The 15,700-nt window shown below is 39.0% G+C and overlaps 2 protein-coding genes across 2 annotated transcripts in view; one reads left to right on the forward strand and one right to left on the reverse strand.

Moving 5' to 3' along the window:
• LOC116170367 overlaps nt 1–15,700 on the forward strand; it is a 631,383-nt gene that overhangs the window by 34,510 nt on the left and 581,173 nt on the right. The gene's annotated exons all lie outside the window — the stretch shown is intronic.
• On the reverse strand, nt 9,925–14,194 carry LOC116161062. Its single transcript, XM_031474264.1, has 5 exons — nt 14,016–14,194; nt 13,854–13,962; nt 13,305–13,529; nt 11,245–11,929; nt 9,925–11,000 (listed from the first exon to the last, which is right to left on the reverse strand). Exons 1-5 carry the CDS (start codon nt 14,192–14,194, stop codon nt 9,925–9,927), a joined length of 2,274 nt encoding a protein of 757 aa, XP_031330124.1.

Genomic DNA, 15,700 nt, shown 5'->3' on the forward strand with positions numbered 1-15,700 from the left:
CCAAACTTTGGTCAAGTGCATTGAAGAGTCCGTGTTTCTTGTGTATGGAGTACCTCAACATATTATTTGCGACAACGGTGTGCAAATGCGCAGCCGTCTTTTTATGAACCTTTGTGACCGTTATCATGTTAAAGTCCGTTTTACACCCTTTTATCACCCTCAAGCCGATCCTGCGGAACGTGTGAACCGGGTGGTAAAGCAACTCATTTCCACTTATATTAAGGACAATCATCGACATTGGGATGTCAATTTAGCTTCGATTGCCTGTGCCATTAGAACCTCTAAACACGAAACCATTGGTGTTACTCCCTACCGTGCTAATTTTGGGAAAGAATTTCGTATTCGAGGGGACAGCTTCGACACTGACTTGACTGACAATGAACCAATTGATGTTGAACAACGACTAGCCCAACAACAACAACTTTACACTAAAATAGTCGAACGGATTAGGAATACTCATGACCGAAACAAGCGAACCTATGACTTACGACGAAGGCATGTAACTTATGAGATTGGAGATCAGGTCTGGCGTAAAAACAAGTCTATTTCAGACGCCACTAAGGATTATTCTGCTAAATTAGCTCCTCGATTTTTAGGACCCTTTACGATTGATCGTAAAGTAGGGTATCTCACTTACGCTTTGAGGGATGCTGATAGAAAACCCGCAGGCCTGTGGCATGTCCAAGATCTTAAGCCCTATGTTGAGCCGGAAGATCATGGTTAGGTTTGGTATTTTTTTTTTAGAATTGTCTACCGTTGACGGACGTTAGCTGTTGTTGGATTTTACTCTTTTTGACTTTTATTATCGGATTTGACTTCATTTAGTGTTGACACTTTGTCTTCACGCAATTTTTTGGGATGGCTGGATGGGGACTGTCGGTTGGTCCATTAGGGGGTTGTGCCGATCTTTCTTTCCAGGTGCAACCTTCCTGCTCGTTCACCAGAGCCCTTCTTTATGTTATCATTTCATCTCACCCTCATCTTTTCGTAGTATGAACATTGAATGATTGAGCTACGAGAAGGGTGCGAGGCCTTGTGCATCTTTCGGGATCACAAGACTCCCCCGGCTCAGTATGAACTTATGAATGCATGTGAACACGAGGAAGGAGATGACCTGTGCAAGCTTCGGTGACCACAGGCTCTCCGGAATCAGAGTGACTAAGTTTCTTTCTCTGCGAATGTGTTAATGATCATTTCTATCTCATAGCACCTCCTGTCATTTCATCGTGCTAGCACATGGTGGCAGTGAGGAGGCATCTTTTTTTCTTCTGTGTTTGTCTGGGAGGGTTTCCTGTACGTCTATCCTCTATCGTACTCTTCTGGGATGGGTCGTTTTGTTTAGTTTGTTTTTGTATTTTTGGGATGGGAGTTTTTACCGGGGGCGGGAAGGAATGCCACTTATGGATCCTGTTGTATCTTCTTGAGTGAGCTACATGGGAGTGTGAATTTTGTATGACTCAGGGCAACAGCCTACCCACCTACCACTTTTACTACCCTATCCTTATCCACTTTGCTTCCTTCACTTAGCATACACCTTTATTTTATTTTTATTCCTTTCAGTTTTTGTTTGTGGAAGTTGTATTGCTTCATGATACACTTTCTTTGGCTTGTTTTTTTTTGGTTTTTCACTTTTTTTTTTTCCTCGTACCAGCCGAATGCTGAAGAACTCTTGGAAGGCGTGAAGAGTTTGGCTGTTGCCTAGCGAATCTAGAGCGATAGTTGTTGTGAATGAGTCACTTGTGTTGGTACGGCAGGATCGATGAGTGGGATTCCGGGTTATTTTTGTTTTTGGGTTTTCACTAGATTAGGTTGTGCTGTTTGTTGGGTTTCACTTTAGTAGGTCGTCGGATAAACTTCTTGGAAGTTTCCCGCCTCTCGAAGGAGAGGGGGAGTGTAACAGTTTTATTATTATATCAACATTTTGTTCGTATTTCCATTGCAATCACCCTGTTTATAACTTTTCTATTCTGTGGTAGTCACCTTTTGTAACCTTCACATTCGTTTATTTCCGTACCTGCCCGTTTTAATGTTGTATATTCCTATTATTGGTCTAAAAGCCAATTTCCGCTTTAGATAACCTATGTAATTTGATACCGTAACCATATATGGTATTGTAAGCTTCGATTGACCGCGTTATTGGTCGGAGCAAAACATCGTTGTTTCATTGGGGCCGGAAATGGAAAAATTCAGCGTGTTTTACTTGCTAACCCGAGGAGAACGGTCGTGCGGTTCATCCTGATTTAAGTGCTAATTTAGTTCCTGTTCATTTGTTTTCAACAATTTGGCGAAAGCATCTTTAAAAAAAACAAGTGAACCATCATTGTACCTGCCATTTCTTTTTGGGCATGGTAACCATTTAATCCGAAAGGAGTTCTTCTAAAGGAACGTAAGCATAATTGTAAGTTCTCTGTGTGTTCGAATCCACACTACCGTTATTTCTATTTTAGGGGACCATTCTGACAACGATCGTAGGATAACTTCCATTCACTTTCGTACGTTCACGAAGCTCTTTTATTTTCCGTTGACTCTCTCCATGTAGAGGTTCGCATTTATTCTTGTGTAAAAACGTACCACCCATTAGTTTATTATTTTAGAGTTCACGTATTGGGGTCAAGAACTACGATCCGACTGTTTACCTGTGAAACGAAACTATAGACCACATTGTGTTGCGGGTAAGGGGGCATAGGAAAGTAAATCGACTAAGTACTGGAGTGCAGTGTGTCCGATCTAGCATCAAACCATTGAAATAACTTAATGGCCGAGTCGTACCTATCTTGAAGCCGCTACCTTGCTTCCGATACTTTGTGTAACACTTAGAGCAGCATTTGTCATTCAACGTGCAACCATATACCAGGACCTGTGGAAAAGAAGACCTAAACATTGATCGTACGGTGATGTAGCATTGTTAAACCTTTTTGTAAATTTGTGTGTTTGCATTTGACCCACCTCGGTGGTGATCAATTGATAATTGGCCTGCATAGAGCCAAGATTATTACTGTTAATTGGTAAGCTTGACATTTTTGGGGTACAATATTTTAGCTAGTCCAAAGATTACTCTCGTTATGGAGTGATAACAATTTATGTAAGGTACGAACGAGCTCGTAAGAACCGAATAATTTCATTGCCCACTCAAGCTATAAATTAAGGTATCTATTTTCAATTTAATTCATTATTTTGCCACTGTAACGATATTTGTGTGTTAACTCCAGAGATTCTGGTGTATTTTATTCAACATTTTATGGGAAATTTTATGTAAACCCCTTCTTTTGTTAACTTTGGGAGGATTCATATTTTTAGTTGCTGCTTACCTTAAATAAGATTATGAATTCCCAGTGGGGAATCTAGGTTGTGCAATTTTGAATTTGTTTCATGGTGCAGTGCACCGAATAAAACTTTTTATTTGTGGGTCATTAGTTGCCTATTTTAAAGCTAAAGCTACCTTTCCTAGTTCCGGTAGTGTAAGCGAAACTTGTATGGGAATTAGGTGGCGCCCAGGAAATTTACAAGAAGCCACAAAAGTAAGTAGTGAAGATTTATTTGGAATCGATGATATATGATGAGCCATTACCAAATGTATTAATTCTGTCACCCACTCCCCTGTGTATTTGTCTTGCTCTCTCCGCTGTTTACTATTTGGTCAACAGAGCTAGCTGGCCGGTCAGCGGCGTGTGTTTTTTTTTTATTATTAAAGCACATGGTATTTTGTAGCGCCTAGCATTTTGCAGCTTGCGCGTTATAGGTCTTCCATACGTTTTGCCTATACTATGCTTATACCTAAAGAGATGTACTTCACATCCGTTCAGTAGTGTGGTCATGATAATGAAAATAACCTGAACATAAAAAGTGAGAACATATATTGTTGATTTGGTTTCTTGGGTTTTAAAAATTAAAAAAACAAGTGTCCATATTGGTGAAAGTCATTCAATATATGTAATATGAGGTATGCACCATAATAAGGTTTTCTTGGAGAAAGCAAGTCATGATCAGTTAAATGTAATTAATGATTATTCATCTTCTCACGAATGATTTCATTATGTTAATCTGCATTAGGGTTTTCATTAGAGTGTATAATAATTGCTCCGTAATTATCCTTAGGTTAATGAGATGGTTGTTATTAGAAATGATGGTTATTCCTAATAGGTGATTAACATCAGAATGCTTACAATGAAATTTGGAAGGAGAAATTCCCTATAAATAGCCTAGTAACCCAAAAACGTTTGTTAGTTCAAAATTTGAAAGCTCACAAGTGAACATGGCGTTAGAGTTCGTGTCCAGTGAGAAAGGGAAATCCAAGTTGTTTTTCGAAAGTTTTTTGTTTATCAAGGATAAACAAGTTGATACCAAAATTTATTGGAAGTGCGAGCACTCCAAGAAAATGAAGTGCAAAGCTCGTGTGATTACGGTGAATAACTTTGTGTCGTCAAGCAATAACGACCACAACCACAATGCCGACGCAGCGCAGCTGGAAGCCAATAAGGTCATGCAGAAAATAAAGGAAGACGCAGAAAACACAAGAGATACACCTCAGTTCATTGTGTCCCAAGCTTCTGCTGGTTTGGGAAATGCAGTTGCAGCTAAATTACCAACAGTCAACAATATTAAGCGGACCATTAGGAACGTCAGAGTGAGAGAAAACGTTGCACCGGCCATACCAAGACATCGGGAGGAGATCATTTTCCCAGAAGAGTTTACAATTACCACAAACGGCGAACTTTTTCTCCTGCACGATTCAGGGCCAGTAAATGACAGAATTCTGATTTTTTCAACCGCACGTAACATCAACCTTCTGGCGATGTCCCAGCATTGGTATGCCGACGGCACATTCAAAGTAGTTCCACCGCTTTTTCTACAGCTCTATACCATCCACGGGATAAAAGACCATGTAGCTATCCCTTTAATATATGCTCTTCTACCAAATAAGACAGAGCAAACCTACTTAAATCTTCTTCGAGAAATAAAAAACCTACTTCCAGCTGATGATGCACAACCACAGACCATCATGACAGATTTCGAAGTAGCAATGATAAATGCCATAAGAATTGAGTTCCCGCAAACCATACATCGTGGATGCTTCTTTCACCTCTGTCAAAGTATTTTCCGACACATTCAGGAAAATGGCTTAAAACGGGAGTACGAGAGAAATCCAGAAGTTGCGTTGACATTAAAACTGCTTCCAGCCTTGGCATTCGTTCCACCTCAAGATGTAATTCCTGCTTTTGAAGACATTTGCGAGCAAAACATTTTTTCTCCTGAACTGCAAGTTATTGTTGATTATTTCGAAGACACGTGGATCGGTCGCCCTCAACGACGTGGACGGCGCCCGCCCCATTTCGCGATCAACATGTGGAATTGTTTCGATGCCGTACAACATGGACTTCCAAAAACAAACAACGCAGTGGAGGGATGGCATCGAGCTTTCCAAATGCAACTGTGTGCAGACCACCCAAACATCTGGAAATTTATTTCGGCATTAAAGAGGGAGCAGAGTATAAACGAATTACGAATAGAGCAACATATCAGCGGGCAACCACCTACCATCAGTCGTAAGGAATACCGTGATTGTGCACAAAGACTTTTAACACTAGTAAATAGTTATGCACCTGACATAAATATATATGATTATGTTCGTGGAATAGCACATAATATATCATATTGACAACATGTAATTTTTGTTTTTCATAATATGTACCTTCCTAACTGTATCACATTCCTATATTTAGCAATATAAGCATTACTTGGTTGTTTGTGGTTTTCTTATATTTACAAATCAATGATTCGAGTTAAGGCTATCTCACAACTTTATCTTTCGAGTAAAAGATATTCGAGGAATTGCTGTTCGAGCAACTTACAATTCGAGCAAAATTTCATTCGAGCAACTTACTTTCGAGCAATTGATCTCGAGCAATTGGCTTTCGAGCAATTGCATTCGAGGAATTTACCTAGAACCAGAGAAATCACCATCAGCGTAAAACACGTAAATCCATACGTTTTAAAACTGACATTGTAAAACACGTATCTCCACCTTACTCATTAGTAAGGTTATTGTATCACCATCAGCGTAAAACACGTAAATCCATACGTTTTAAAACTGACATTGTAAAACACGTATCTCCACCTTACTCATTAGTAAGGTTATTGTAGTGTAAACATGCGGTGTGGTGTTGCGCTCATTTATTGATACTAACTACTTTTGCTGCACTAAATTAATAGTTTTTGGAAGTAGCTAAGAGGTAAGTTGTAGCCTTATTGCTTTTGTTAAAATTTATCAGTTCTGGGAGTGATAACTCTGTAAAAAATCCCGTTAAAGTCTTAATTTGGATTTAGGAGTTTTACTCTTTTAAGGTATTATAAATTATTTATTAATTTAACGGAGTTACGATAAATTCTACTTACGAGCATTACAGACTTATTGTCATAGAAGAAATAATTCTAAGATAAGGTTTCTTGGAAAGACAGTATAACTAATCAATTCATTGCTTCCGTGTGTTTACAGGATGTCGCGTGGAAAAAAGTGCGTCAGTTTGGCTTTAGCCGGAGAAAATGACCCTCGGGCCATTTTAATGAGTAAGGCAAGTTCAATGGTGTCAACTTCTACCGGCGGTTTTCAGAAATTGTCCTATGATGATGGTTTACTTTTTGAGTCAGAGACGGCGATTGATATTATGAACACCCCAATTATTATAGAAGATTTCAATAGTGAATTACTAATAGACAACAACCAGCACGATTTTATAATAGGTACTACCAACAACCAACAGACAATTCCAATAGCCTTAAGCAACAACACCTGCGATGTCCGTAACCAAAATAGCGAACCCCCACCAGCTTCCTTTGATGATGCAGAATTTTTCCCTGATAGTGACGAAGAAATGGATCAAAATTCTTCAGAAATTGACATTAGTGTCTTGCAGGATGATGAAAGCGACGCACCTATTAATGAACAAGTACAATCAAGAATTGTTGAAGGGAATATACTACGTGAGAAAAATCTGGTGGCGTACAGTGACACTGAAAGTGACCAAGATGCCGTAGAAGATGACATACCGGAAACTGAGATGATAGAAAGTAAAAGAAAGAGACGTAAAAGACACGAAGTTAATGAATCTACTTGGAATTCAAGAAAAGTGAAACAAGATAGAGAGAAAGGTTTGAAATATTGTGGCAGAAAGAAAATAGATGGCAAATGGAGATACAATGTTAAAAAGGATGAAAGAGTGCTTAAAGATAGATGCAAATGTATTTTGACAGATCAAGGGGCGTTAAGGTGTGGAATGTTTACAGAAGAAGACCGACAACAAATTTTTAAAGAGTTTTGGTCAATGTCATGGAAAGAAAAAGAAATATATACTAAACTATTGGTTACTATGAAATTAACATCGAGAGCAAGGGGCAGAAAAGTAGAAAACAAGTCAAGAAGAAAATACACAATTGAATATTACTTAAGAAGACGCGAAGATAGATTAAAAGTTTGTAAAAAAATGTTCACAAACACACTGAGTGTAGGTGAGTGGACGGTCCTAAATTGGAAGAAAAGGAGTGCATCAACCTTAATATCTAAAGACACCGAATCAGATAATGACAATTCAAAACCACCGACACATAATGAGCAACCAGAAACGTCCAATCGTTACACACTTAGACAGAAACCGTTTGCAACTCGAATTGAGTCCTTGGACAACTTTTTTTCCAAATTACCTAAAATGGAATCACATTACTGCAGAGCAAGTTCACAAAAACTTTATCTAGAACCTCTGTGGAAATCCAAAAATCAGTTGTATCAGTTTTATGTAAGTGAATGGTGCAAACCGAAAAATGAAAGACCCTTATCTTTAGCCACCTTTTTCCACACTTTTGACCGAAAGAATCTTAGCCTGTTTCGTCCAAAAAAAGATGAATGTGATACCTGTGTAGCTTACAAGACTGGTAATTTAACTGAAGAGGATTATGCCATTCACACAGCCAAGAAAGAAGAGGCACGTGCCGAAAAGGAAGCGGATAAAAATAATGAGAAGTATGTATTTACGATGGATCTACAATCCGTTCTTCTTGCACCTAAATCCAATGTGTCTAGCTTGTACTTTAAGACAAAATTAATGGTGCATAATTTTACAGTGTACAACTTAAAATCGAAAGAAGGCACCTGTTATTTGTGGAATGAGACAGAGGGCGCACTCACTTCACACGACTTTTCTTCTATAATCGTAGACTTTCTCTTAAAATCACTTCCAGTAGATAACGACAACAATAAAATCATTTTGTACAGTGACGGCTGCACGTACCAAAACAGGAACGCGATCCTAGCTAATGCACTTTCAAATGTTGCCATCCTGTATAACATTACAATTGAGCAAAAAATTTTAGAGAAAGGCCATACACAGATGGAAGCCGACTCCATCCATTCCACCATTGAACGTCACCTAAGAAACAAAAATATCAACGTACCTGCTGATTATGTAGATGTTTGCAAAACCGCACGTCAAAATCCAAAACCCTATACAGTTTACTACTTAGATCATAAGTTTTTCAAAAATTTCAGCAGTATTCAGTTCTACAATTCCATTCGACCTGGAAGAAGCCCAGGAGACCCAGTTGTGACAGACATCCGAGCACTGCAGTACCAACCAGATGGTGTTATTTGTTACAAATTACGCTTTCCCGATGAATGGACTCCACTGCCGATCAGAAAAAACAAGAATCTATTGGCTAAACCAATAGTCGATTTGCCCCATTTATATAAGGAGAGACTTAAAATTAAAAAAACAAAATATCAACATTTACAATTTTTAAAGCAAAGTTTGACCGCAGATTACCACCTATTTTATGACAACTTGCCTTACGACGATTAAATTAAATTAAATTCTTCGTTTTCTTTGATATTATGTAGTTCTGTTTGCGTTTAAGAATAAAGAATTTAGTTTGACAATATCATTATTCTCAATTATTATTCCCAAAACATTAATTAATCATACCACGTAACTCCACAATTGTGCCTATTTTTTTCACACCAAAACACGTAACTCCTCTATTAATGCTTCTTAAGCTAATTTTTACCTATAAATCAAAATTGGAATCTAATCGTTTACTCTAAAAGGTTTTAGTAAGCACAAATGATTTTAAAGGAAAATTAAAAAAAATAAGCAGTTTTTTGCTTCCCCTGAAAAATTTACTATTTAGGAGTTACGAGTATTTACAATTAAGCCGACGATATATAAACCCCTACTGATTTTTATTTTTTCACACCCGTAAACATGAACGTCCAAGTGTTATTAAATGCGCTGAAAATCTCTCTCCAGCACTCGCTTGAGGGTATTGAGCGCCTCCAAGTAATCGAGGAACAGAGATGCAGGGCGACTGCAAACTCGTCATCGTCGTCGCGTGTTAATGAAGAAGATAGGTGTGAGACAACTGCTGCAGAGTCGTCGAGATGCAGAAGATCATCATCATCTGCATCGAACAAGATAAAATTACAAAAAAATGGTAACTCATGGAGAGTGGCGTCGCCTAACCAGCTGTCAACAAAAAAAAGACGACGTAGTACGATGAAGAAGTGTGGTGGTGGTGCTGCTACTAATTTACGGGGAGTGCATCAGCACCAGAAACCGCAACAACAACAACAACCGGAAGAAGGAGAAGAATTTTCCATATTAAGAGAGTTGCTGAAAGATAATAAGGTATCATACCCTATACCTCAGCAACAGCCGTCGCAGCAGCAGCAACAGCAACCGCCAGCGCCAACGCCTCCACCTTGTAATAACAGTAATGGGGAGGAAGGGGAGGAGGATCTATCAAAACTCCTGGAGGAATTTCTGGTGGCTCAGCAGCCTCTACAACCCCTCTCCATGGATGTAGAGAAGCTAGAAGATTTTTTAACATTTTTATAATAAATAATAATAATAAGAAAAGATTAGTGTTTTTTTTCCGTTTTTATTCCTTATAACCAAACGGTAAAGTGTCGAAGTTTTCAATCCTTCGCCGTTTAGAGTAACTTATTCTATACTGCTTGCTTTCTGGTCTACTTATTACATTATAACACTTATCTCTAACTATTTTCCTATCATTATACACATAAATAGAGTCCTTACTATTACTAAGCACCATATCTTTCATCGATTCAAAGTTTATAATGCGCGAGTTCTTATGGTTTAACGTTATACCCTTCACTTTACATACGGATTTAATAGTCTGATCACTGGTGGAAAACACATTATAACTATAGTTTTTCGGTCCGGCACTAACAAACTCAGTTATATAACTTCCTTCACCGTACGCTTCCAGTTCATCAGTCATCTCGCCTAAGAAATCTCCACAAGGAGGGTTCCAGTCGCCAGGTTTTGCCACAAATATTATACTATCTGTATCGTAGTATAATACCCGACGACCCAACTTCTCCAAATAACTATATAACTCTAGACGTGCATGAGCTGTCGTGTATGCGGCTATGGGCACATTAATGGTTTTTAGGGGTTCACCCTCACCCTCAGGTCGATCCCAATTTACAACTACCACATTATCATTAACTGGTATAATGGATTGTACCTGAACCAAAGGATCTGTAAACAATTTGAAAAAATCCTTTGGCTCATATACAATAGTAGACTGAGGTAAATTTTCACGCTGGCCAAACTTGCCCCAAAAGGAATTCAACATCAGCTTGGCTAGATACCTTAAGCCTGGATTTTTTTTGATATTAGAGAAATCGAGTTGAACTCCTTCTCGGGCAAAGTAGTCGCTGATATATTTGAGTTTTTTCGCATTTGTAGTACAGTGACTAGGCCAACCTGAGGCTTCTTGTTTCAGCTTAAGAAAGGTGTCAATGTACCTGCTGAACAATCCGCCTTGTTTAGTCTGTTTATCGTACACATTCATCTCATACTCCCAAATTTCGAAAACATCTAAAATTTTATAGTTTTTAGCAATAGCCTTACGCAGTTCGTCCGCCACAAACGTTCCAACAAAACTGCGTTCGGCTTCGCTATGCTGACATTCTCCTTCATTTAGCTCTGCGCCACAAGTCCTACATAGCAGAAACATTAACTTGCCGTGCATTTTTATAGGTAAAACAGGGTGAATAGAGATCAGAGGGCGGTAGTACTCTGCATTTAACTAAACCCTCCACCGTATCTAATGAAATGTTCTTACAAGCTAAATTCCCTACGTGAATTTTAGGGTGGCGTGTGGGGTATTTAAAAATTTTATTAACGTAAGGGTATAACGAACACACGTCATAATACATTATTTTCTCACTAATCCCATCACACTTATGGTAAAGTTTGCTGGCATTAGTGCGACCGCCGTAAAACGCATCGCGAGGATTTAATGGCTCGTCATCTTGATCTCCTAAATTCTGAATAAACGCTTTTAATTCATCGTTTACAACTATTAATTTCTTAAAATCGCATTCGCGCATTTCCACTAGATTATAGCCGCGCTCGCGTAGAAATTTAGACCGTGCCGCCGTGTTTTCGTTTCGAACAAACATGGAATTATTTATATCCAATTTGGGATCAATATTGGCTTGATTGGGGAAACATTCTTCGCACCCGTGCCAATAACATCCCTGAAACTCGTAAACGGTATTTGTTTCGGCACAATAACCGTCGACCTTAACACCTTCAGGCGTTTTGAATTCGCGTGCTTTTCCGGCATGCTGTATGGTCACGTGCTCGGAATGTTCCACCCAGCGTAACCATTGTATTGCCACTCTGGATTGTTTATCGGCCCGTCTGTAACCGCCTTTCGGAATCAGTCCAATTGTATTCTCTTTGAGGAAGTTTCGGCGGAACACCTTATTGCATGCACTTGGAATTGTGCATGCCTCCTCAAAAGGATCGACTTTATTTTGGGTAGTGAAGCTCGACCAGAATAGAATACAACCTTTAACCAAAATCTTGACATCCATCAGACAATATTTCACAATCTCTTCGCTCATCTTAAAAACATAATTATTCTGGGTCTCTGCCGCGTGCCAATTTAAAAGTTTCTGCCTCTCTTTTTTCGACATCTGATCGATACAATAATATTCAGGCGCTGGCAGAGGACCCTCATAATTCTGATTTTCGGATGTGTTAAAGAGATATGGGAAATATCCCTTGGATTCGGGGAAGTTGAAAGTTTTGGGAAATGCCGAGAGTGCTAATGGAGATTAATTTTAAGCCATTGGAGATGACTTTGGGTCTCCACCGGGAATTATTAGCTAGCATGCATCTAAGCACAAAACATCCGTCGTACCCCTTCATGTTATGCGCTATACATGTAACTTTAAATTTTCGCGCTTTCTCGGCAACATAGGAAAGAAACGATTCTACAGGGTCCTCCCTGAAAATGTGCACTCTATCGCTGCACGTCGGACATCTCTCATCCAAATCGTCGGTGCGCTGCGTGCATGCAGAACAAACATTCACGGCCACGCATAGATTGGGCTCATGCAGAAATCGATCGTTCATACCGTTCAACAACCACTCTTGCATACATTCCAAATCGTAAAAGATAAACATAGAGGGTCTACCTTCACCGATGTCACCCCGGTCTTTATTGACGGGCATGTAACAGAGATGGCCAGTAGGTTTTACATCTCCGCAGGTGTAACAATAGCTGTAACCGCATCTATGTTTACCCTTTACCTCAATGGTTTTGAGACACTTTAGACATCTATGTAATTTTTCACATAGCTTAGTGTCCTTGTGATTTTTTAAACATTCTTGTCCGTAAAAATCTCTCTTGCAATCATTGCAAACAATTTTAGGGTTCTGAATGGAACACGGTGGATTTTGATGACAACAAGGACACTGGTACAAACAACGAGCGTAATTTTTTTTCTTATTATAACGCTTTCTGCACTGTTCGCAGAAATAGCCGCAAGTAAATGCCGAAGTTAAACTAGTGATGACATTATAGTGTTCGTCTTCGAGTATTAAATTTAAAACTAATCTACCCTGCTCCCTAGGACCCTCAAAGTAAACAGAGTCACCTATTCGCGAGTTGTAAACTACGATAGTATATGAAACTAAATGATTTTGAAATGCTTGAATATATTCGTAGCTACCGCCCTGACTAAGGTCTATCCCACTATCTTGGCAGAGTTGTATGGTTCGTCGTTTTAATAATGGACTATCCGCAAGTTTCATACCACAACGCATAGGGTCATTATTTCTAAAAGCTATTGCTAGGACTAGGGCACGAGCTAAACAATTGTTTTCGTCCATTGGAGTCGGCACAACAACAATACCGCGATTTTTGGATTTGCAAAAATCCTCAAATTTCAAACCTGTTAAGTTTCTGCGCCCATAGCCAACAGGTACAGTTACTCGATCCACATTTAAAGTTAACAAGTCATTTGAAAAGAAGCTGGCGTTACTTTGCAATACCTTTTCTAGAATTGACATCAACACTTTGACTGAGAACTGGTCTACGCGTCGAAATGACAGCCCGACGGGTTTTTCTGGATAATTTGGATTTCTTAAGGTAACCCCGACACGATCCGCTGGAGCGGCATCCTTAACGATGTATGAATGTAATTCTTCGAATGCATTCTGTAAAAATCACATATTTGTCACAAACAATGCTAACGTTAAAAAAAATTTTTACCTGCAACCAAGTCAAAGGATTATCTTTACATGTCTCATCATTGAAAGTAAATCTCAACGATTTACATGTCGTGTTAAATTTCTTTATAAATTTCGTATTGGATTCTCCTGTTATTTTAATATGTTTGAATGGAGATGAGGAAGGCGGAGAAGAGGAAGAAGAAGAAGTTTCCATACCTAAACCACCCTGCATAGGGTCGTCTTGCTATAATTAAATAAGTGTTGTCTTATTATAGAAATTCAATCCAATTCAAATTACAAATCACATACCTCGGACAAATCACATGCAGCATCCTGAGTCAAAGCACGGTTAACAACAGAAGAGGTACTTGGTTCTTCAAGACTAAACATATTGGCAACGTCTTCTTTATAAGATGATCTAAAACGCAATATGATAAGTACAATTCAATTTAGGTAGAAAGAATAACTTACATTCCACTAACAGACTGAACAGCGGCCACAAACTGATCATACACATCCAGCGATTCGATATCGTCACCGTCAAACGTTATCTTATAATTAATGAGATTATACGCCTGTAGAAGTCCGTCAGCACTTAATACGCCACTACGCCATAAACCCAAAATAGTATTCGCGTTTAAATTCTCCATTGTGAACACAAAGAGATAAAAGACAATAAACAATCACGATAAAGACACACACTGGAACACAATAATGCTTAGCAGAAAGACGCGACGCTTTTTAAAGCATAGCGGTCGACTACGTTACCACGACTCTGGAAAAACTCGAGGTCAAAGTCCAAGACCACGACCTTGGAAAAACTCGAGGTCAAAGTCCAAGACCATGACCTTGGGGAGGTCAAAGTCCAAGACCATGATCTTGGGAAAAACCCAATGCTACGACAAGTTCATAGTCCAAGGCCATGACTTGAGGAAACCCATTGCAATGGCCTCGGGAAATACCCAAATAAGAAATGCACGCTCTAATTTCAGTTAGTATTTAACTACCGACTCATTAACATCACCTAACGTATTGTTACAAGTTTTATTAGCCTCGCATAATCTACTGCAGTTTACGTAATTATACAGTGCTAATCTGTGCATCTCTCTTTCTTATGTGTTAGGGTGTGTGTGTGGTGTGTGTGTGTGTGTGTGTGGATAAACTTGGAAAAAACAAGGATTTTCAAACAAAAACTAAGAAAAAGTAAGTACACAAATATTTTCTTGTTTTGCTTGCTTCTCGCTTTGCTTTTTCCTCTTCTTCTTCTTTGTAAAATTTGAAATGTATGGATTACCATTTTCTAAGAGTATGTACTTAGATTAGGTTTGTAATACAACATCTCTTATTTTTCTCTACACCTCTCTCTTTTAAATTCGCTAGGAAAATCCCAGAGCACAATTTTAGTCCAACTCAAATCCCAGAATCCAAATCACACAATCTCAACTCAGCATCCAAGACCACGACCTTGATCCAGAATCCATAATCACAACCCTGCCGCAGGATCCAAGACCATGATCCTGTACCAAAGTCACGATCTTGGAAAAACCTCAAAACCATGATCTTGAGGAAAACCCCAGGCCACGACCTTGGGGAAAACCCAAAGCCACGACCTTGGGAAAAACCCAAAGCCACGACCTTGGGAAAAACCCAAAGCCACGACCTTGGGGAAAACCCAAGGCCACGACCTTGGGAAAAACCCAAGGTCATGGAAAACCCAAGGCCACGACCTTGGGAAAACCCCAAGGTCTCCGTGACGTCACAGAAAGTGGTGGGGGGGAGTGTCGGTCTTCTACTACTAATATTCATTCATTAGAGTATTTGTAATTTTAGAAATTCATAGTCCAATTTCCGACCGTGTTTCTATTGATTTTATTGCATAATAGTCGTATATGAACTAAATGCCTTTTCAGTGATTGTTATTTAAATTGGGCTGTACCAATTTACAAACCCTATGTTTTGAAATAATTATTTCAGTGGTGGAAGATCATTTAATCATACCATATCACAAGTTAATTACCTCAGTACATATCGATTGAGCTAGACCGGTGCAACCCAATTGTAAATTAATATTATGTTTTCTAAAGTTTGAGCTGGAACTTTTGCTTAACCCCCGTAAGTGTTAGGAAAACAATAAACTTCTTCACAAAACATTCCGT

The sequence above is a fragment of the Photinus pyralis genome, unplaced genomic scaffold (genome assembly GCF_008802855.1).
Source record: "Photinus pyralis isolate 1611_PpyrPB1 unplaced genomic scaffold, Ppyr1.3 Ppyr1.4_LG1, whole genome shotgun sequence".
Taxonomy (NCBI): Eukaryota; Metazoa; Arthropoda; class Insecta; order Coleoptera; family Lampyridae; genus Photinus; species Photinus pyralis.